The sequence below is a fragment of the Pygoscelis adeliae genome, unplaced genomic scaffold (assembly GCF_000699105.1).
Source record: "Pygoscelis adeliae isolate BGI_AS28 unplaced genomic scaffold, ASM69910v1 Scaffold421, whole genome shotgun sequence".
NCBI lineage: Eukaryota > Metazoa > Chordata > Aves > Sphenisciformes > Spheniscidae > Pygoscelis > Pygoscelis adeliae.
The window spans coordinates 72314-91910 of NW_008824011.1; the positions used below are offsets into that span (position 1 = coordinate 72314).

At 58.2% G+C, this 19597-nt stretch overlaps 3 protein-coding genes across 3 annotated transcripts; all 3 read left to right on the top strand.

Moving 5' to 3' along the window:
- Positions 1 to 2440: 2440 nt before the first annotated feature.
- LOC103919284 (retina-specific copper amine oxidase-like) lies at positions 2441 to 4699 on the top strand. Its single transcript, XM_009326773.1, has 4 exons — positions 2441 to 3274; positions 3407 to 3555; positions 3851 to 3885; positions 4611 to 4699. Exons 1-4 carry the CDS (start codon positions 2441 to 2443, stop codon positions 4697 to 4699), a joined length of 1107 nt encoding a protein of 368 aa, XP_009325048.1.
- Positions 4700 to 7487: 2788 nt separating this feature from the next.
- LOC103919117 (membrane primary amine oxidase-like) lies at positions 7488 to 12127 on the top strand. The gene is made up of 6 exons (XM_009326577.1): positions 7488 to 7602; positions 7735 to 7982; positions 8191 to 8522; positions 10407 to 10692; positions 10937 to 11066; positions 11576 to 12127. The coding sequence occupies exons 1-6, from the start codon at positions 7552 to 7554 to the stop codon at positions 11858 to 11860; spliced, it is 1332 nt and encodes a 443-aa protein (XP_009324852.1). The 5' UTR covers positions 7488 to 7551; the 3' UTR covers positions 11861 to 12127.
- Positions 12128 to 13430: 1303 nt separating this feature from the next.
- On the top strand, positions 13431 to 16748 carry AOC3 (amine oxidase, copper containing 3). Its single transcript, XM_009326786.1, is given in 5 exon segments — positions 13431 to 13971; positions 13974 to 14990; positions 15090 to 15375; positions 16152 to 16281; positions 16446 to 16748. Coding segments are annotated over 5 exon segments (2277 nt in total).
- Positions 16749 to 19597: the final 2849 nt, after the last annotated feature.

The window sequence follows — 19597 nt, forward strand, 5'->3', positions numbered from 1 at the left end:
CGTGGTATTAGACGTGGCATCCGTGGCACATATCCTGTAGTGGGGCAGAGGCAGCACAGAAAGCTTTGTTTGTGTCATCTGTATCCTGCAGACCTGGGATGCGTGCTGTGGGTTGGTTTGTTGTGGGGATGTCATTACAGGTTAGGGTTTCTCTTTTTTTCCAAACACCCAACATGCACAGAACTAAGAGTGTTACCACACTTTATTTTCAGACATCTCCCAGACAAGCTGCAGGGTTGAGTTGTGATTAGTGGGGCAGTAAGGCCTGTGGAGTTTGTCCAGTTCTCTTAAACTACTGCTGTGCTGCTTAGAAAATGACCATCTGTAATTGCAGCCTATGCCTTGACTTTTAGGGACTTGGGATGCAAAACCAAGAGGTGAAGTCAAAACTGAATGATCTGCTCTTTTTGTACTTCTTTAAGGAAATGTCAACGTGAGCATTGTGCATGCAGCCTCAGAGGTTCGTGCAGCAGTCTTGGCTCAGCTGTGTAGGTGCGTGTTGCAGCAGAAGGCTTGTTGAATTCCTAGGAGGCAGGAGGTATGTCCTGGCTCTGCTCTAAACCTTAACTGGGGCAACAGCGCTTCCTCTCTGCACTCTGAGTGAAAGAATACCATGTTCTAGGCTTACACCAAAAGGGAATTTTTCTTTCAAGCCTAACCCCAAGTAATCCTCGAAGCCTTGTTGACTTCATGGATTGAAAGACTGACTTGGAAGTCAGCACTTCTTTGCTTAATTTGGGGCTAGTCAGAGGCATCTGATTCTGCCACTGGAGGCCAGTTGAAAGTTGATGAGAGCAGGGTACTTGTGAAACCTGTAGCTGTTGCATCCCGTGTAGCCAAGGCTCTCTTCTCATCTGTCCTCTCTCTCCCATTGCTTGTGTCCGTGCCACAGAGTGAGCCCCTCTTCTGGCACAGCGGCCATGTGAATTGACTGCTGTGGCTCTGCAGGCTTTGCTGGTGTGATGGCCAGTGAGGCAGAGATGACGTGTGCTGGCACGGAGTGGACGTGCGTGCCTCTGACCTGCACAGCTGCAGCCTGGGCTAAAGAAGGCTGAGGCTGCCAGTGGTGGTGAGGATAATGGAGTGTGTCCTATGGCAACGTGGCCTTCTGCCTACCAGTGTGGTGTCTGGTAAGCACGGCCGGAGGACCGTGGAGGGGTTGAGTCCAGGGCGAGATCCGCTGCAGAGGAAGAACTGGAGGCCGTGCTGAGGCTGGGGGGGAGCTGTCTCCCACCAGGAAACTCTGACGGGAGGAGGAAGAGAAGGCCAGGGTGAGGTGAGGTGAGGCTGGCAGCAGGAGTGGAAATGTTGGGTTGAATCTCCGGCCCTGGTTCTCTTGGATGCCTTGTGCTTCTCAGCACCAGCTCAGGGACAGGCAGGGATTGTAGCTGAAGCGGTGCGTCTTGTCTAGCCCAAGCGTCTGCTGCGTGGCAGGATGGAGTACCGAGTCGCGTTGTCTGGCTGCCTCATTCTGCCAAGGCCTTTCAACAGTGCTGTGAGACCAGCAGGCACCCCTTCGGTGGGGATGGCAGAGGGCAGTTGTCACAACCTTTGGTAGAAATCCTGGAGGTGGCTGCTCAGCCTGGGCGACAGTAGCCTGGCAGCACAGCGGTAGCGGGCACTGCCATCAGCTGCCTGCTTGGATGCCGCAGGTTGGGGGTTGCTTTGTCCTTGAGGGAACTTCTCAGAAGCTGCACCTCAGTTTATCTTTGAACTGGAGGCAGAGACAAAAGCTGCGTGATCTTGTTTCAGTGGAATGCTGGGGGATTAATTAGTTCGTAACTGTTCAAAGGTGCAAACTAAGAGCTAGTTGTTCAGCGCATTGGGGCCTGAATCTCATCCTGAACTACATCTCTCCATGCCTGCCAAAGTTTTTCTACTACTACACAGATGGGTGTGTTTTCAGCAAAGGCTTCCACATGGAAGATTTAAAGAAATAAAATAAAAAGTAATTCCAAGCTTGGAATCATGCTGCCAGGGAGAATGTTTACAAGGAAGCAGCCTGGTAAACAAGGAAATTCGGTGAGTTGCAAAGAGGTGAAATTCTACAGTGTGGCAACAATTCCCAGCTTGTCAGAGCCTCACAGTGGTCCCAGCCACCTCAGGCTGACTACAGGATCTTCGTTTTTACAGGCAGCCTCAGGAAGCTAGGTTGGACTGAAAAAGTAACAGAATTATGTGAAGCTTGTCTGAGTCACTGACCCTGCATCTCCACTAGTTCTTTCAGGGCACTGCTCGTGGAGGAGGACAGAGAAGGCTGCAGCTGAGAGACGAGATCTGCCCTTTCTGGTCACCACGAATTTCAGATCTCCTCCCCTAGCCTCTCCCAGTCTTTTGTACTTTCCGTGCTAATCCATCCAGTGCAGTGTAAACTGACAGAGGCAGCAGCTAGAAACCCTGCTCCGAAAGCTGCTGTGAATGCCTCAGGACCAGCAGCAGCATGCACATGAAAACTGTGCTGCTCCTCCTCATCCTGGCTTTAGCCACGATATTTGCTTTAGTCTGTGTGTTGCTGACCAGAGGAAGGGCCCCCAGCACCTGCCAGCACCAGCCCCGGGAGCAGGAGGACGCCGATGACGGCCAGAGCCTGGTCTTTGCCGATCTGACACCCGAAGAGATGGTGCAAGTGGTGCGGTACCTGCAGGGAAACCTTGGGGTGCAGCTGGTCGATGCCTCGCGTGCAAAACCCTCCGACAACTGCATCGCCTCCGTCGACGTGCAGGTCCCCGCCAAGGCAGAGGTGCTGCGGTTCCTGGATGGTGGTGGGGCTCGCCCCCCCCGGGAGGCGCTGGCTGTGCTGTACTTTGGGAACCAGCCAGACCCCAACGTCACCGAGTACGTGGTGGGTCCGCTGCCGACGCCAGCGTATCACCGGGACGTCACAGTGCAGAAGTACGGGGGGAAGGTGCCGTACCACCGCAGACCAACACTGGCTGTTGAATACAAACAGATGGCAGGGTTTTTAAAAAGCCAAGTGTTCCCCACAGCTCCATCTTTCATGCGTCAAGTAATGGAGTATGATGGAGCCAGTCTAGCAGCCCTGACAGCCGCCCCCCGTGGATTCCAGTCTGGAGATCGGATCACCTGGTTCGTTTTGTTTCAGAACGTGAGTGGGTTCTTTGTGCACCCGGTGGGGCTGGAGGTGCTGGTGGACCACAGCAGCCTGGACATCTCCCGGTGGGCGGTGAACAGGGTCTTCTACAACGGGCAGTACTACAGGGACATGGTTCAGCTGGAGAGTGCCTACGTGCAGGGTCGCATCAGCGTGGAGAAGGTGAGGAAAGCGCCGCGGGATGGGGACTTCTCGTCCATGAAGCCCCGAGCGCCTTCGGCTGCGCTGTTCCCTTTGCAGTACGAGCCCCAGGGTCCCCGTTACAGCATCAGGAACAACCACGTCCTCTTCCAGGCCTGGAGCTTTGCCTTTGGGATGAGCGTGAACACCGGCCTGCGCCTGTTTGACATCCGACACAAGGGGGAGAGGGTTGCCTATGAAATCGGCATCCAAGAGGCGTTGTCAGTGTACGGCTCCAACTGCCCTGGAGGGATGTCAACGAGGTACATGGATGGGAGCTTTGGCATTGGGCGCTACACCTCCCCCTTGGTGCGAGGGGTCGACTGCCCATATTCGGCCACCTACGTCGACACACACTCTCTGTTTGAGACCCTAAGCCCCAGTAAGAGAAAGGCTTCCCTCTGCATTTTTGAGCAGAACCTGGGCTCCCCTCTGAGGCGCCACTACTCCAACTTGCAGTCGCTCTACTATGGGGGGCAGGTCAACTCTGCTCTGGTGGTTCGGTCCATTGCGACCGTGGGCAACTACGACTACGTGTGGGACTTCATCTTCTACCAGAACGGGGCCATCGAAGGCAAGGTCCAGGCCACGGGGTACGCGAGCTCATCCTTTCTCCACGGGGATGGTCTGAGATACGGCAACAGGGTTTGGGAGCACACGCTGGGTACGATAGGCACCCATTCCATCAACTATAAAGTGGACTTGGATGTGGGAGGTAGGTCTGGGTCTTCCTATAATGTCTGTCATTATACTGGGTAAACCCCAGAGCTTTGGGGGGATTGCCTCCTCGTCTGTAGAATCCCTAATAACTGACCTTGGAACTCTGCTTTTTCACTCTCCTAACCTCTTCTTTCATTCCACAATTATTTTTCTATGTATAAAATAGTCTGTCAAGGTCATGGAGTTGAAGGCAGTCTGAATGGTCTGGGAGCTCTGTGTTGAGTCCAGGGAAAGCATGAAAGGTAGCAGCTGAAAAATGTTTGTGTTTCCTTGAGGCCTCATGTCTGGCACAGTGAGTTTTGCCACAGGCACGGCCAGGCAGACAGGGAGACGCAGCCCTGTCTGCAGGGCTGAAGGTGTGAGCCTGTTCTTCCTGCGCCTGACGCTGGCCCTGGCACTCCTTGTAACTTGGGGAAAGGCCTTTTTGTATCTCGACTGCCCAGCGTAAAGCAGGGCAGCTGGACTGGTGCTCCGCAGGGCTGAGCTTATGCAGCTCTATCTCCGCTTCTCTTTTGAGGAAACGCTTGTAAGTTGGATTCTGAGTCTCGGGCTGCAAAGCCGCTGTAGTGAGCCAGTGAATTCCCCTGCTCCTGCACAGAGTCACGGTTTTTGGCGGCGGATCCCTGTGGAGGGTTATTTGAGTCCAGGAGCAGCTCCTTCTGCACCGTCTGGTGGGCTGAGCAGTGAAGTGCTGGCATCCGCCCTGGAAGGCGCAAGGATGCTCGGCCTGAAAGGACAGCTTTGCTTCCCCTTAAAGGCCATTCCAGTTACTGCAGTCTGGGAAGGTGCAAGGGCAGTGGTGGTGCTGGGGGCACAGATTGGCAGCATTAGGTGTCTGTTATTGAAACCTGCTCTTGTAAAAGGTAGGGGGGGAAAAAATGTTTTACATCTGTACAGGACCAAAGAGATCGCTGGTAGGCAGTGGACTGCATCTGTACCAGCCCGAGGAGAAATGCAGCTCCAGTAACCCGTGCTGTCTCCTGGATTGCGGGGAGTAATCGGAGAACTATGTACGTCAAGCTGCAGCTGACTCCAGTGCAAGCATTCTGTGCCAGCATGTGTCCTCTCTTGTACCTGCCTGCGATGCAGTGGTTTGCGTGGCCTTGAAAGGTGCTGCTGCTGTCATTACGGTCGAAAACAGGGCTGATACTGGTTCCCTTCCTGTAAGCAAGGCTCAAAAACATGCTAAAATACAGTTCCTGTGTGGTGGCAAGGTCCTTTTCCATGACTGCTGTGCCCCTCAGTTCACTGCTCTGTTTGCAGCCCCTGAGCCCTGGCTGCTGCCAGATGGTCTTGAGAAGAGCCGTGTAAAGTCCCAGACTTGTTCCCCTTAGCAAGGGAGGGGAGCCCTGTCCCGAGCAGCAGGGCTCGGGGCCGTGCGGCATGCTTGAGAGGCACCCTGCAGGATCCCTCCCCTTCCGAGCGCAGGGAAGGTAAAACTGCAGCACAGCAAAAATGGGTTATCTCCCACACAGGTTTCTTGGATCCTGATCTGAGGCTGGTGTGGGACCTGCAGGGAAAAAGGGCAATTATTCCCTGGCTGGAAGTGAAAATGAAAACATAAGTTCCTAAATCAACGTGATCGCAAGAGTGGTAAATTGATCCAGTGCCGTAGTGATTTCAGCCCCTGCCTGTGCCTCAAACTGTCTCCACCAGAAGGGTGTGAAGTGGACCCCGTTCTCTGGAAAGCCATTCTCGGCTGTCGGTGACGTATTGCTGCCGCCTCGCGTGGGGCTGGGCACAGTGGGGCCAGCCTTGCAGAAGCTGGTGGCCATGCAGGAGCAACCGCCTCACACCGCGGTGGGGCGGCCTCAGCGCCCCGGCCCCCTGCTTGCTGCCTCTGAAGGGCTGCTCGCTGCTCTCCTCGCTAGGGAAGGTCCATCGTGCAGTCAGGAGTACTGAACGGTTTCCTGACAGTAACCATTTCTGTCTGTGACAGCTCTTGTCCAAGGATCCTGACTGCTGGAGTGGGGTTGGGATGGCTGGATGGGGACAGATGGGTCCTGTTAGCCATCCTGCAGCCTCTGCTCTTCCTGGTGCAGCCGCCTCAGGTGCTGCCTGTCACTTGCATTTGCTGCCAGGGGTTCGGCGAGCGCTGCCTGTTCTTGCAAGGGAGCTTCCTCTCATCTCGGCCAGTCTGCCGCAGCTGGAGCCAGGCTGGAGCTGCCAGGTTCCTTCCCTCAGGGTTGGGAGGGACTTGGAGGCAGCAGAGAATGGTGACAGGGAGAACAGGCATATGGAGGTGCTGGGGAGCCGGTGGGTCTTGGGCTCTCCTGGAGCACCAGCCTAGACCAGCCCTTCAGGGGAGCGGTGCTGGTCCCGAGGCACCGGGGTGCGGAAGGAACAGGGCTGGCTGAACCTGCCCCTGCGGCATCGCTGCGCTCCCAGATGAGACGGGACGGGGTGTCCTGGGAGATGCTGGGAGAAGCAAAGGCCCTTGGGCAGACCGAGGCTGGGACTCTTCATGGTGTCACCCTGCAGCGGAGAAACCCATCAGTAGCTTGAGGAGTGAGTCAGGCACCAGCTCCCCAGCTGGCTTCCTTGGTGTGTCTGGGGTGGGGAGGAAACAGGCTGAACTGGTTGGGACCTGTGATCTCTCGGAGTCCCACGCGAGCTCCAGGCCCTCTCCCCACATCACAAGTGATGCGTTTACACCCACAGTCGGCAAATGAATTAAGAGCCTGGTCTGCAGGTGAGGGACATACTCTAGATGCTGCAGCCGAACCCCGTGCACTGTCTCTGCACTCGGAGAGATGAACCCCAAACTTCCCTACGTTCTCCTGGTTGGGGCTGCGGTGATAATCTTCATTCTCTCCTGCATGCTGCTGAGCAGGGGGAGGCGATCACCCAGCTGTGAATCCCAGCCCCGCATCGTGGAGAAGATGGGATCCACAAGCCAGAGCCTGGTCTTTGCCGATCTGACACCCGAAGAGATGGTGCAAGTGGTGCGGTACCTGCAGGGAAACCTTGGGGTGCAGCTGGTCGATGCCTCGCGTGCAAAACCCTCCGACAACTGCATCGCCTCCGTCGACGTGCAGGTCCCCGCCAAGGCAGAGGTGCTGCGGTTCCTGGATGGTGGTGGGGCTCGCCCCCCCCGGGAGGCGCTGGCTGTGCTGTACTTTGGGAACCAGCCAGACCCCAACACGTCACCGAACGTGGTGGGTCCGCTGCCGACGCCAGCGTATCACCGGGACGTCACAGTGCAGAAGTACGGGGGGAAGGTGCCGTACCACCGCAGACCGATGCTGGGCAGTGAGTACAAGCAGGTGGGAGCATTCTTAGAGACGGTGGCATTTGCTGCAGCCCCAACCTTCCTGAAAGAAGTGTTTGAGTATGACGGCACCAACGTGGCATTTCAGACCACAGCCCCTCACGGGTTTCAGTCCGGGGACCGTAAGTCCTGGTTCATCGTGTTTCAGAACGTGAGTGGGTTCTTTGTGCACCCGGTGGGGCTGGAGGTGCTGGTGGACCACAGCAGCCTGGACATCTCCCGGTGGGCGGTGAACAGGGTCTTCTACAACGGGCAGTACTACAGGGACATGGTTCAGCTGGAGAGTGCCTACGTGCAGGGTCGCATCAGCGTGGAGAAGGTGAGGAAAGCGCCGCGGGATGGGGACTTCTCGTCCATGAAGCCCCGAGCGCCTTCGGCTGCGCTGTTCCCTTTGCAGTACGAGCCCCAGGGTCCCCGTTACAGCATCAGGAACAACCACGTCCTCTTCCAGGCCTGGAGCTTTGCCTTTGGGATGAGCGTGAACACCGGCCTGCGCCTGTTTGACATCCGACACAAGGGGGAGAGGGTTGCCTATGAAATCGGCATCCAAGAGGCGTTGTCAGTGTACGGCTCCAACTGCCCTGGAGGGATGTCAACGAGGTACATGGATGGGAGCTTTGGCATTGGGCGCTACACCTCCCCCTTGGTGCGAGGGGTCGACTGCCCATATTCGGCCACCTACGTCGACACACACTCTCTGTTTGAGACCCTAAGCCCCAGTAAGAGAAAGGCTTCCCTCTGCATTTTTGAGCAGAACCTGGGCTCCCCTCTGAGGCGCCACTACTCCAACTTGCAGTCGCTCTACTATGGGGGGCAGGTCAACTCTGCTCTGGTGGTTCGGTCCATTGCGCCCATATTTAGCGACGTATCTGGATGTGCACTACCTTGCTCATTCCCACGTCTCTAGAATTAGTAAAAATGCCCTCTGCATTTTTGAGCAGAACCTGGGCTCCCCTCTGAGGCGCCACTACTCCAACTTGCAGTCGCTCTACTATGGGGGGCAGGTCAACTCTGCTCTGGTGGTTCGGTCCATTGCGACCGTGGGCAACTACGACTACGTGTGGGACTTCATCTTCTACCAGAACGGGGCCATCGAAGGCAAGGTCCAGGCCACGGGGTACGCGAGCTCATCCTTTCTCCACGGGGATGGTCTGAGATACGGCAACAGGGTTTGGGAGCACACGCTGGGTACGATACACACCCATTCCATCAACTATAAAGTGGACTTGGATGTGGGAGGTAGGTCTGGGTCTTGTTTCTCCTTTGTGCCCTCCCTGAGTACTTTTAGACTCCCCCAAATTGACATTTTTTTGATCCTTCTACAGATTTTTCTTTCCGTATGTGGGGTAGGATGGTGTGCTGACACAGAGCTGCCTCCCTTCTGTTTTTAGAGCAGTGAAAAGCTGTTGTCCTACAGGGAGAGGTTCCCCCTCTGTCCCATGCAGTTACCCGTAAGTGTCGTGCAGAGCTGTGGCTTCCTGGGCTGGGTAACGCCAGCACCACCATGTGCCCAGCCCGTGCCCCTAATGGGAAGGGGTCCTTCCCCTCCTGCCTGGGCAGACAGACCCAGCCCCGACTCTGCCCCGTTGGCCTCGATGGCTCCGAGGCTCTGCAGAAGTCGGGATTTTTCCCTCCGCGCCCTGCCCCTGTCCTGAGCCCCAAATGATAGTCGGAGTTGATCAAGCTGGTTTGTTGGGACGTGGTTTCCAGCTCACATTCCTACTTCCTACAGCTTTGTTGAGCCGTTCCCGCTGCTCGTGTGCGAGTGGGACCGGCAGCTGCCCTCTCTGTAGGGCTGCGGGCACAGCAGGCAGATGCTGGGCTGGCGGCCAGCTCTGAGCTTAGGGCTGTGCTGTGTTTTGCCAGGGGTACAAGAGATCCTTCGCTCACAGCAGCAATGGGAGCGTCGGCTGCAGTTTTCTAGGTCTTCCCCTACCATTTATGCCACACATCTGTCCTCACACTCCTGCTAAAATTGCATTTGCTGTGTGCTCCTGACACTGCTGAAATTGCATTTGCTGTGTGCTCCTGACATCTATTAAAAATTTCCCAATTTCCTTTTAATTGGGAAACGCAAATTTAAAGACTGTTCCATGTGGTTTTAGGATGAGTTTTGAGTACTTAGGTAAAAATGGAGGATTGCAAAACTGCAAGAACAGTGAAAAGGCAGATGAAATCAGTGTCACTGCTATCACTGGAAGGGGAGGTGTGGGGTTAAAAGTTTTGTTCACATTAGAAAAGGGAAGAAAACAAGCACAGTGGTGGTTGCTGGGCGTGGATCCTCTTCTATGGGGCTCTGGCTCTGGTGCTGACCTCGATGGCAGCCCTGGGGCTCAGGCCCAAGGCACTGCTCAAACCTTCCAGGATGACCAGAGGTTCAGCTCTGAAATGGCCTTTATGCAGGCTGGAAATCCACATGGGGCCGAGGGGAGCGGAGCACGGGAGGGTGTTACACCATGCGCTCCAGCCGGGACAGGCAGCGGATGCCGAGCACCGGCCCCTCTGCCAGAGCCGTGCTGGCGCTGGCCCTCGAGCGCTCTCAGCCAGCTCTTTGCTGTCTTGTCCCCAGATTTATTTGCTCTTGTGCCCCTCCTGTTGCTCTGAGCCTCTGGCTCATGACTCTTCTTTGTGGAAAGACCTGAACTGCACAGCACTGCTCCAGTTTTGTGATGTGCAAATGTCTCACAGCCTGGACTCTTCCTAGTGCTTTGCAGCTCGCAGGATGCATGCTGATGAGTACAAACACAGTGCCTGGGCCATCAGGCGCTTGAGTTAATTAGGCTGTGCTTGCACTGGGAACCTGTTCTTCTGCACTGGGTCGAGGGTCCCCTCTTGTCCCTCGCAGAGGGGGGAGTCTCCCCATGGATGGTGGTGTCTGCCACAGTGTGGTGTTGCCTGGTGAGACAAATGTACAGTCACACAGCCATAGATAAATGTACATGATGTATAGTCATGCTGCTGTGGAGCTGTGGAGCGGTAGCTGCTCTCACAGGTAGGAGCCGGTGCTTGGAACCTGGGGTGCAGGAAAGGAGGATGAAGAGAGCAAGCTTTGGCTGCAGTGATGTCCGTGGGGCACAGGGGACTGTGGGGACACTCCTCAGTGACTTTGCTTTTGCTTTGCAGGGGTGAAAAATTCCCTGGTGGCTCATGACATGGCATTTGAGATGGTGAGGGCTCCCTGGAGCCCAGAGCAGCAGATAGAGCGGCCACGACTCACCAAGAAAGTCCTAGACACGGAGGACCAGGCTGCCTTCCGGCTCCAGTCGAAGATGCCCAGATACATCTACTTCGCAGCCAACAGCAAAAACAAGTGGGGCCACCAGCGCGGTTACAGGATCCAGATCACCAGTTTTGCCGGGGACCATGTCCCCGAAGCCAGCTCCATGGAGAGGGCCATCAGCTGGGCAAGGTCAGGCTTCTCTGACTGGGACAGCAGGTTCTCAGAGATGCCCCCAGCCCCACTGGCTGGGGAGGCATCGCATGGATATTCCTTGATGGGGAGGCACAGGGCAGACGCTCTCCTATGGGGAGGAAGAACCCCTATGGGGTTACTCCGTAGGAGCAGGCTTGTGCTCTGCAGACTCTCTGGGGATCTGGCTTTTAGCTCTGCCCTGCCCCAGAGGGCTGCTTCCCATCTCTGTTCTTGTCCTCAGGTACCAGCTGGCCGTCACCAGGCGGAAGGAGGAGGAGCCCACCAGCACCAGCATCTACAACCAGAACGACCCCTGGACGCCCACCGTCGCCTTCGCCAACTTCATCAACAACGAGACCATCACCAATGAGGTGGGTGGGGGTACCCTGGGCTGGAGAGCTGCCCCAGGGGCCAAGCGACCCCAGCATTGCCCGCAGGACAGCAGGCTCAGCTGGGAGAGCAGCAGCCCCAGGGAATGAGGAAAGCAAGTTTGAGCATCCCCTTTTCTGTGTATCTGCTTGGTGCTTTGGTCAGACTGCGTAGATCAGAGTGCAGAGCAGGAGCTCATTTCTCCCTATGGAGAAATGCTGGCAAAATGTCAGGAAAATCTCTGCGAGGCTGGGACTTGGCCACAGGGGTCAGGGCAAGGGCCCTTCTGCTGGGTGGACGTCTGTGACCGTGGCTGCGGGCAGGTCTTTGGAGAAGGGAGGGGATCTTTCCCAGGAGGGGGGAGCTCAGCATGTGGGAACGCAGCTGAGCTGGTGCCTGTGGAGGTCCCCTCTTGCTCTCCTGTAACTTTCCATGGCCCCTGCGCAGATTTTGGTTGCTCCCGCACCAGGCTTCTGAAATAACTGTGGTCTTGTGGCTCCTCCCTGCCTAGGACCTTGTTGCCTGGATAACCGCTGGTTTCCTTCACATCCCTCACTCTGAGGATATTCCCAACACTGTGACGGTGGGAAACTCGGTCGGCTTTCTCCTGAGACCCTACAACTACTATGACCTGGACCCCTCCATATACTCGCACGATGGCGTGTTTTTCACCAGCGAGCAGGACTTCACGGCATGTGAAATCAACCCTGTTGCATGCCTGCCCAAAACTGCCTCTTGTTTGCCAAACTTCCCCCCGTTCACCTATGATGGTTTCCAAAATATGAGCAGGCTTTGACGCTACAGGATGGTGTTAGGAGACACAGTCAGAGACACCAGGTTGACTGTTCTGTCTCAGATTTTCAGTTTTTTAGTGAAGTTGTCTCAATTTCCAGTTGTGCAACGGCTTCACTTTTTATCATTGCTTTTAAAATAGTGCTCTTTAAAAGGGAAGCATAATCTTCCTGGCATGATGCCAGACAGGAGTCTACGTTATCTCTGTTAATTGCTGACTTTGAGTCTGTTGCAGGAGGAAAGTCGGGAGAAAATCCTGTTCCTCTGCTGTAGAAGCAAGCATTGTGTAGTGCCTATCTCAGGTTAAAAAAATGAAAATGATTCTGGTGCAGTGCTCTCTCGAGTGTCTCGTTCTTACGACTTAAAGCAGCGTCTGCTGGGAGGATGATGCTGGGTCTTCGCTGCGTTCCCTGCATCCACAAACCGGCCCAGCAGCAAGGCTCTGGGTGCCCGTCCGGGCGTGGGGATGGTCCAGCCAGAGGGCAGGAAGGACGGGCTGGGGAGTCCCCGGGCTCTGGGGGGAGGACCGAGGCGGGCGCTGGCACTGAGCTCTGTGCGTGCTGGGGGCGAGGCTGGGGGCAGAGCCAGGACCCGCTCGGGCTGCAGCTCTCAGGCACTCGCTGCCGGGTGCAGGTGAGGGGAATGGAGGGGACTATTGCAGGGAGGTGTCTCGCTGTCCCTGCGCCAGCACTGTCACCACGGGTGCCTCTGTGCCAACTAGCTGAACCTCAGCCCCGCGGGCAGCACGTGGGCCAGCTCAGCCCACCGCAGCCCAATGCTGGCCAGGTTCACATGAGAGCCCTCCTCCAGGCTCGAAGCAGGGCGCAGAAGCTGCACGGCTGCTGACGGTGCAGCACGGCCAGCACCACTGCCCATTTGCCAGGATGCTCGGTGGGCCCTGGAGCCCTCGTCCCCCTCCTTGCAGCCCTGTCTATGCCAGGGTGTAGCCCAGGATCAGAAGCCACCTCTGGGGGGGTGACAAGCAGCTGTCCTCTCTCTCCCTCCCAGCTGCAGCACCGGTGCCTCCCCACGCGTGGGGTTGGAGGCAGCAGCGTGTGATGCTGCCATGTCTCTGCACAGGCTGTAGAGGCATTGCTGGTGACGGCAGGGCCATGGCAGGATGGGGCCACAGTGCTGTGCTCAGCAGTGCTCTGCACAGAGGAGCGTCATCCTTGCTGTCTCTGCTGCCTGCCTGGCTTTTTGCATCTGCAGGGTTAAGAGAAGGAGGTGCAGGGAGATGCATTTATTTCCCCCAAGTGACTGGATTTGTCCTCTCCAAGGTCTGCAGCGTAGCATGTAGGACAAGAGGGGAAGGACAGATGCAGAAGCATTAAGTTAAAATTATGACCCGCTGGGGGAAGCAGAGCAAAGTTGCCTTTTACGGTTCCCAGCAAATCCCAGGCACATCTGAGAACATCTCCCTGCGAGCTCCCCCGGGCTGTTCCCCGTTGAGAAAACAAGGGAAAAACAAACCCAACCAAACCCAGCCCCTTCTGTTGGAGAGTCACTGGGAGGATTCTGCAGCTGGAAACACACCCTGCCGGACTGCAGGAACGCTCAGTGCCTCAGCAGACATGCACATGAAAACTGTGCTCATCCTCCTTGTTTTAGCTTTAGCCACGATATTTGCTTTAGTCTGTGTGTTGCTGACCAGAGGAAGGGCCCCCAGCACCTGCCAGCACCAGCCCCGGGAGCAGGAGGACGCCGATGACGGCCAGAGCCTGGTCTTTGCCGATCTGACACCCGAAGAGATGGTGCAAGTGGTGCGGTACCTGCAGGGAAACCTTGGGGTGCAGCTGGTCGATGCCTCGCGTGCAAAACCCTCCGACAACTGCATCGCCTCCGTCGACGTGCAGGTCCCCGCCAAGGCAGAGGTGCTGCGGTTCCTGGATGGTGGTGGGGCTCGCCCCCCCCGGGAGGCGCTGGCTGTGCTGTACTTTGGGAACCAGCCAGACCCCAACGTCACCGAGTACGTGGTGGGTCCGCTGCCGACGCCAGCGTATCACCGGGACGTCACAGTGCAGAAGTACGGGGGGAAGGTGCCGTACCACCGCAGACCAACACTGGCTGTTGAATACAAACAGATGGCAGGGTTTTTAAAAAGCCAAGTGTTCCCTTCCTCGATGCGTGCTGTGAGTCCGACGGGACTGACCTGGCTATCCTCACGACGGCCCCGCGGGGCTTCAAGTCTGGCGATCGCGCGACCTGGTTTGTCCTCTTCCACAGCATGGCTGGCACCGGCTACTACCTCTCACCGGTGGGGCTGGAGGTGCTGGTGGAGCATGGGGATCTCCATGTCTCCTGCTGGCGGCTGCACCAAGTCTTCTACAACGGCCGGTACTTTGCCAGCATGGGGGATGTGGAGGATGCATTTGTGGCCAACTTGCTGGAGGTTGTCAGGATCAAGAAGCCCCAGGCCAAAGCAGTGCTGGGCTCGATGAGACCCAGGCACCCACCCGGTTCCCCGGGACCGCTGCAGTACGAGCCCCAGGGTCCCCGCTACAGCATCAGGGACAACCGCGTCACGTTCCAGGGCTGGAGCATCACCTTTGGCATGAACCCCAACTCCGGCCCACGCCTCTTTGACATCAGGTACCGTGGGGAGAGGATTGTCTACGAGCTGAGTCTCCAGGAAGCCTTAGCCCTGTACAGCTCCAACTGCCCTGGGGGCATGTCAACCCGCTACCTTGATGGGAGTTTCGGCATCGGCAGGTTTGCCTACGAGCTTGTCCGGGGCCTCGACTGCCCCTACACGGCGACCTACGTGGACCGGCACTATCTGGCAGAGTCAGAGACCCCCAAAACCAACCAAAACTCACTCTGCATTTTTGAGCATGACGCTGCCCTCCCTCTGCGGCGCCACTTCTCCGACTCACAGTCCTTGTACTATGGTGGGCTGCGGAAAAACACGCTAGTCATCCGTGCCATTTCCACTCTCATCAACTACGACTACATCTGGGACTTCATGTTCCACAGCAGCGGGGCCGTGGAGGTCCAGGTGCACGCCACTGGCTACATCAGCTCCTCCTTCCTCCATGGCCGAGGCACCGACTATGGCAACAGGGTTGGGCCCCACACACTGGGGACTATGCACCTCCACCACATCCACTACAAGGTGGACCTGGATGTCGACGGTAGGTCTTGGGCACCTTTGTGCATGGCTGCGGTTCCCTGTGGGCTGCAGCTCTGCGCAGGGCATGGAGCTTGAGAGGGTTTTCCCTTCTACTTCACAGGGCAGCTGAACTCTCTGGAGACCCAAGACATGGCATACGAGCTCGTGAAAGATCCCTGGAGCATGCAGAACACCATCGAGCGGCCATACCTCTGCAGGAAGAGGCTGGAGAGGGAGGACGAGGCGGCGTTCCCGCTCAATGCCCCCATGCCCCGCTACATCTCCTTTGCTAGCCCCAAGCCGAACAAGTGGGGACATCCACGCAGCTACCGCATCCAGATCACCAGCTTTGCCGGGGAGCACCTGCCCACCAGCAGCCCCATGGAGAGATCCATCAGCTGGGGCAGGTGGGTGCCAGGGCTGGGGCGCGCATGGTCCCCAACCCCTCTCCTCCCACCCTGCCACCGTGTCCCCGGCTGCTCCTGCCTCCCAGTGGAGGGGGGCCCTGCCACTCAGCAAGCTTGTGCCAGGCTGCAGGGAAGGGTTAAACAGCGAACATGCATATTTTTTGGCTCTGAAAATCCCTTGAAAAGTTGCTCAATGACATCTCTTCATAGTAGTTCACAGGCAGGAATCTGACCCCAGATAAGATTAATTTAGAGTAATCACATGTGTTTTTCCCTGTGAGAGCAACCAGGCTGTAGGATGAACTCCCAAGGGGAGCACTGGTATCCCCAGTGTAAAGCCTTGATATCTTTATGTAAGGACAGAATGTCTTTTGGAAAATGCTTGGGATGAACACAGAACTGGCTCACTGCCAGCGTGAAATTTAAGGGCTCACATTCTGGGGGAGGTTGTAAAAGTTAAAAGTGGCTGTGGCTGAAGTGAGTGTGTCGGGCAGCGAGCAGCAGCATCTGCGCCTAGACGTGTTTGTGTTTCCCGGCCGTGCTGGAGCAGCTGTGGGCAGTGAGCAATCCCCCGCGAGCCCAAAGGTGCTGGGGCTGCTGCCTGTCGCTAGTCTGTGCCAGCCCTTTCCCTCCCTGACCCAGGACAGACTGTGTCCCCGGGCACGTGCCAAGGATGCATCCAGCCACAGTTTGCCGGTGCATCCCCAGGCGGCGATGTAGCAGTCGCCCTGCCCTGCGCCGGCACTGACGAGCCGCTCTGCTCCCTGTGCTGGCAGGTACCAGCTGGCTGTCACACGACGGAAGGAGGAGGAGCCCACCAGCACCAGCATCTACAACCAGAACGACCCCTGGACACCCACCATTGTCTTTGCCGACTTCATCAACAACGAGACCATCACCAATGAGGTGAGCTGGGGTCCCCTGGGTGGAGGGGAGCCGAGCACCGTGGGTGCCACCCCGGCTCCTGCCCTGGCCAGAGGCTTGACCCATCCTGCAGCCAAACTGGGCGGCTGCCAGGCTGGAAGGGTCCCGCTCAGCCTGACAGGGTGCCCGGCTCCCCTCCTGCCCAGGACCTGGTCGCCTGGATCTCTGTGGGGTTCCTGCATGTCCCCCACGCCGAAGACATCCCCAACACAGTGACCGTGGGGAACGGCATTGGCTTTTTCCTGAGGCCCTACAACTACTTCGATGAGGACCCCTCAGTGGACTCGCCCGACAGCGTCTACTTCAGCAGCGAGCAGGACGTCAGAGCATGTGGAGCCAACCCCCTCGCCTGCCTGCCCCCTGCCATCACCTGTGCCCCCCACTTGCCACCCTTCCACTATGGGGGCTTCCTCAACCTCAGCCTGGCCCCGCTGCCCGGCGGGCTCTGACAGGGCTGGGGCTGCCGCTGCCCCTGTCCTCACCGGTGCGGGTGGTCCGTGTCCGGCTGTCAGGTGCGGCCTTGGAGGCAGCCCCGGGGTCAGGCTGGCTCTGCCACTCCACCAGGACCTGCCCTCCCCATCCCTGGGATGTCGTGTGCTCAGGGTCAGGTTTTCAGAGGAGCTCAGCTCTCATTTCGGCACCGCAGTGCTGCCAAAGGCGGACACAAAGCCTCTGAAAAACAGTCCCTAGGAGCGATTTTTGGAGACTCCATCCAGGAGACCACCCAAAGGGCTGTGGGGTGCCCATGGCTGCTCTACTCTTCTGGGACCGAAGCTCCTGCCCCCTCCCCAAGGTAGGTCGGTGCACGCAGGGCGATGGTGCCGACCAGAGCTGGGCACTGCACAAAGCCGCAGCTCCCCTTGGAGCCATGGTCCATGCCGAGGTTTTGCCCAGGGTGGTGGGAGCAGGTGGCATGGCAGCCGCTGTGGCCTGGCCGCAGCCCAGGGGTGTTGGGCCACAGGATGCTCTGGGATGCCCAAAACGCCCACCCCGGCCCCACGGCCACTGCAGCTCCAGGGCTGCTGGGGCCCAGGTGACATTGAGCTCTGGCTGCTGCGGCAGTGCCAAGCTCTGGGGACAGGGACAGGGACGGCGCGCTGGGCTGCATCGGGAGCCCACAGGAGGAGCACACTGCAGGACTGCGGGATGGGCACTCCCCGGGCCGAGCTGCCTCGTGTCCACCCTTCCCCAATAAACAGGCACTCGGATGCTTCTTCTGACCAAACTGTTGCGTAGCTCATGGGTGCTGCTGTGGCTCCTGTGGCTGGTGGCCGGAGCCCCAGCACTGCTGACACTGTGGGCACTGGTGCCCTGTAACGGACAGTCCTGGCTGCGCTCTGCAGTGCTTGCGGAGCTCCGAGGGCCGTGGGGCCCGTACAGCACCCGGCACAGCTGTGTGAGCGTGCACTGGCTGTGCTTTTGGACCCCGGGTGCTGGCAGGAGGCTCCTGCCGGGGAATATGGGACAAACAAGGGAGTTAATCTGTAACGTCTGTACCGAGCCGCATTAATGGGTTCTGGCCTTGGCTGCTGCCCGGCGCGCTCAGCCCCTGCCAGCACAGGGACCCTTGCTCCTGCACCACCAGCTGCGTGCACAGCCCCAGGCTGTGGGATCCCGCAGCCTCTGGAGCCCATCCCCACTGTGCCAGGCTGAGGGGCTTGGTGAGGGTGGTTCAGCTCCAGCCCCACAGCCCGGCCTTGGCACGTGGCTGTAGATGCCAACGTGTCCCTGGGGGCATGGTGGGCATACGTCCCCTCTGACCCCTTGCCATGGGAGCTGGCTCTGCCCAGGGCCATACTGCGATGGGCTCGAAAAGCCCTAACAGCAGCGGCACGTCCCCCCAGGAGCCAGCTCGGCTTGCTGCAGCGCAGGGAAGGGACATTGGGCAGGAGTGGGCAGCTCGGGGGCATGGCTCAGTGCGAGGCTGCAGTGGTCCCTGGATGCCCTGGGGTGACAGGGGGTGACAGGCACCTCCTGGGGCTTGGGGGGAGCAGGCGGGATGCTCCCTAAGAGGGGAAGGCGCAGCTGGCCAGCTCCCTGCCTGCTGCTGTTTGCCCACGTGTTTGCGAGCGCTGCCTGGACTCTGCCCGTGTGCTGACGCAGGTGAGACCAGACGCACTCCCGTGCTGGCAGAAACGCGGCTCACTGCCCAGCCCCAGACCTTCCAGCAGGCTGGGAACTTTCTGGATGAAACCTTGGCACCACGTGCGGCACGTTATGTTACAGCACCCGCATGCCCTGTGTCTCCCGTAGCTGCATCCGGTGCCTTGGGAATCACGGGGACACCGTGTCCCGGACCCAGCCGCTGCCACTGCAGGCACACAGCTCCTGGGCTGCCAGCTGATCCCGGGCTCATTGCGCACAGACCTCGGTGCAGAAATAAAGCACCCCCAGCCTGGCCCTGTTCCTCCACTGGGAAAGCCACCCCAGCCAGTTTGCAATGCGCCTCCCTGGCCAGCAGTGCTGCCAGCACGGCTGCCCAGTGCAGGGGACGAGCTGGAGCTTGGCATGGTGCTCCCAGAGCTGGTGGCCAAACCGGCCAGGATGCAAAACCCCGAGGTGCCCAGGAGGTCAGCAGCCCCTGCCGCCCCGGCCTGCCCTGGCTCCGCGCGGCGGCTGCAGGGCTGGGGATTTACCCAAAGCACAGGGCACGGAGCCGGCACTGGGAAACCTCCACTGTGTGGACCCCGGCAGCTCCGGCACAGACCTGCCCGGCAGCATGCGCAGCCGTGCAGGGGGATGCTGGCCCGCGCCGCTCTGCCGGCAGCAGAGCTCAGCTCTATCTGCAGCACAGCTCTGTCAGCAGCGCTTCGTGCTCGCTCCCGCGCTGCGCCGGCACCCGCTGTGCTGGGAGGGAGGAGGTGGCTGTTCCTGTCCCGTTTCCCGGCCTACCCCCATTGCGGCCCCAGTTTTCCTGCGGTGACTTTTTCCACGGTTACTGGAGCACGCTAGTCCCCATCCCCCAACACCTTTTGCCCCCATTTTCTGCTGTGAAATCTCTCAGGGAGAATTTATTGCTGTCTGTTTCAAAATATTTTTGACGCAGAGGCCAAGTCTGTTGCATTCCTTCACACTGGCCAAAGCCACTCTTGGTTGAGGACCCTGGAATGAGCTATTGGGGGAATTTGTTTTGCAAGAGTAATTCCATTTCTGTGCAAACTTCTGCTTTGTTGGGTGTTTTTTGTAGGTTGGGAGCTCAGTCCGGGGGCTGGGGTGCCTGGGTCCATTTCCCCTTGGCACAACGAGGCCGGGCTGGGAGGGACAGGAGGAGCAGCCCAGGGCAGGGATGCGCCTGCGG

Bases quoted from the DNA above. Each gene is read 5' to 3' on its own strand.
- LOC103919284 (XM_009326773.1), top strand. From the start codon at position 2,441: ATGCACATGAAAACTGTGCTGCTCCTCCTCATCCTGGCTTTAGCCACG. The intron at 3,556-3,850 runs GTACATGGATGG...ATCTTCTACCAG, and splicing joins CCTGGAGGGATGTCAACGAG to AACGGGGCCATCGAAGGCAA. The intron at 3,886-4,610 runs GTACGCGAGCTC...GCTCCTGCACAG, and splicing joins GGCAAGGTCCAGGCCACGGG to AGTCACGGTTTTTGGCGGCG.
- LOC103919117 (XM_009326577.1), top strand. From the start codon at position 7,552: ATGGTTCAGCTGGAGAGTGCCTACGTGCAGGGTCGCATCAGCGTGGAG. The intron at 10,693-10,936 runs GTCAGGCTTCTC...TCTTGTCCTCAG, and splicing joins AGGGCCATCAGCTGGGCAAG to GTACCAGCTGGCCGTCACCA. The intron at 11,067-11,575 runs GTGGGTGGGGGT...CTCCCTGCCTAG, and splicing joins ACGAGACCATCACCAATGAG to GACCTTGTTGCCTGGATAAC.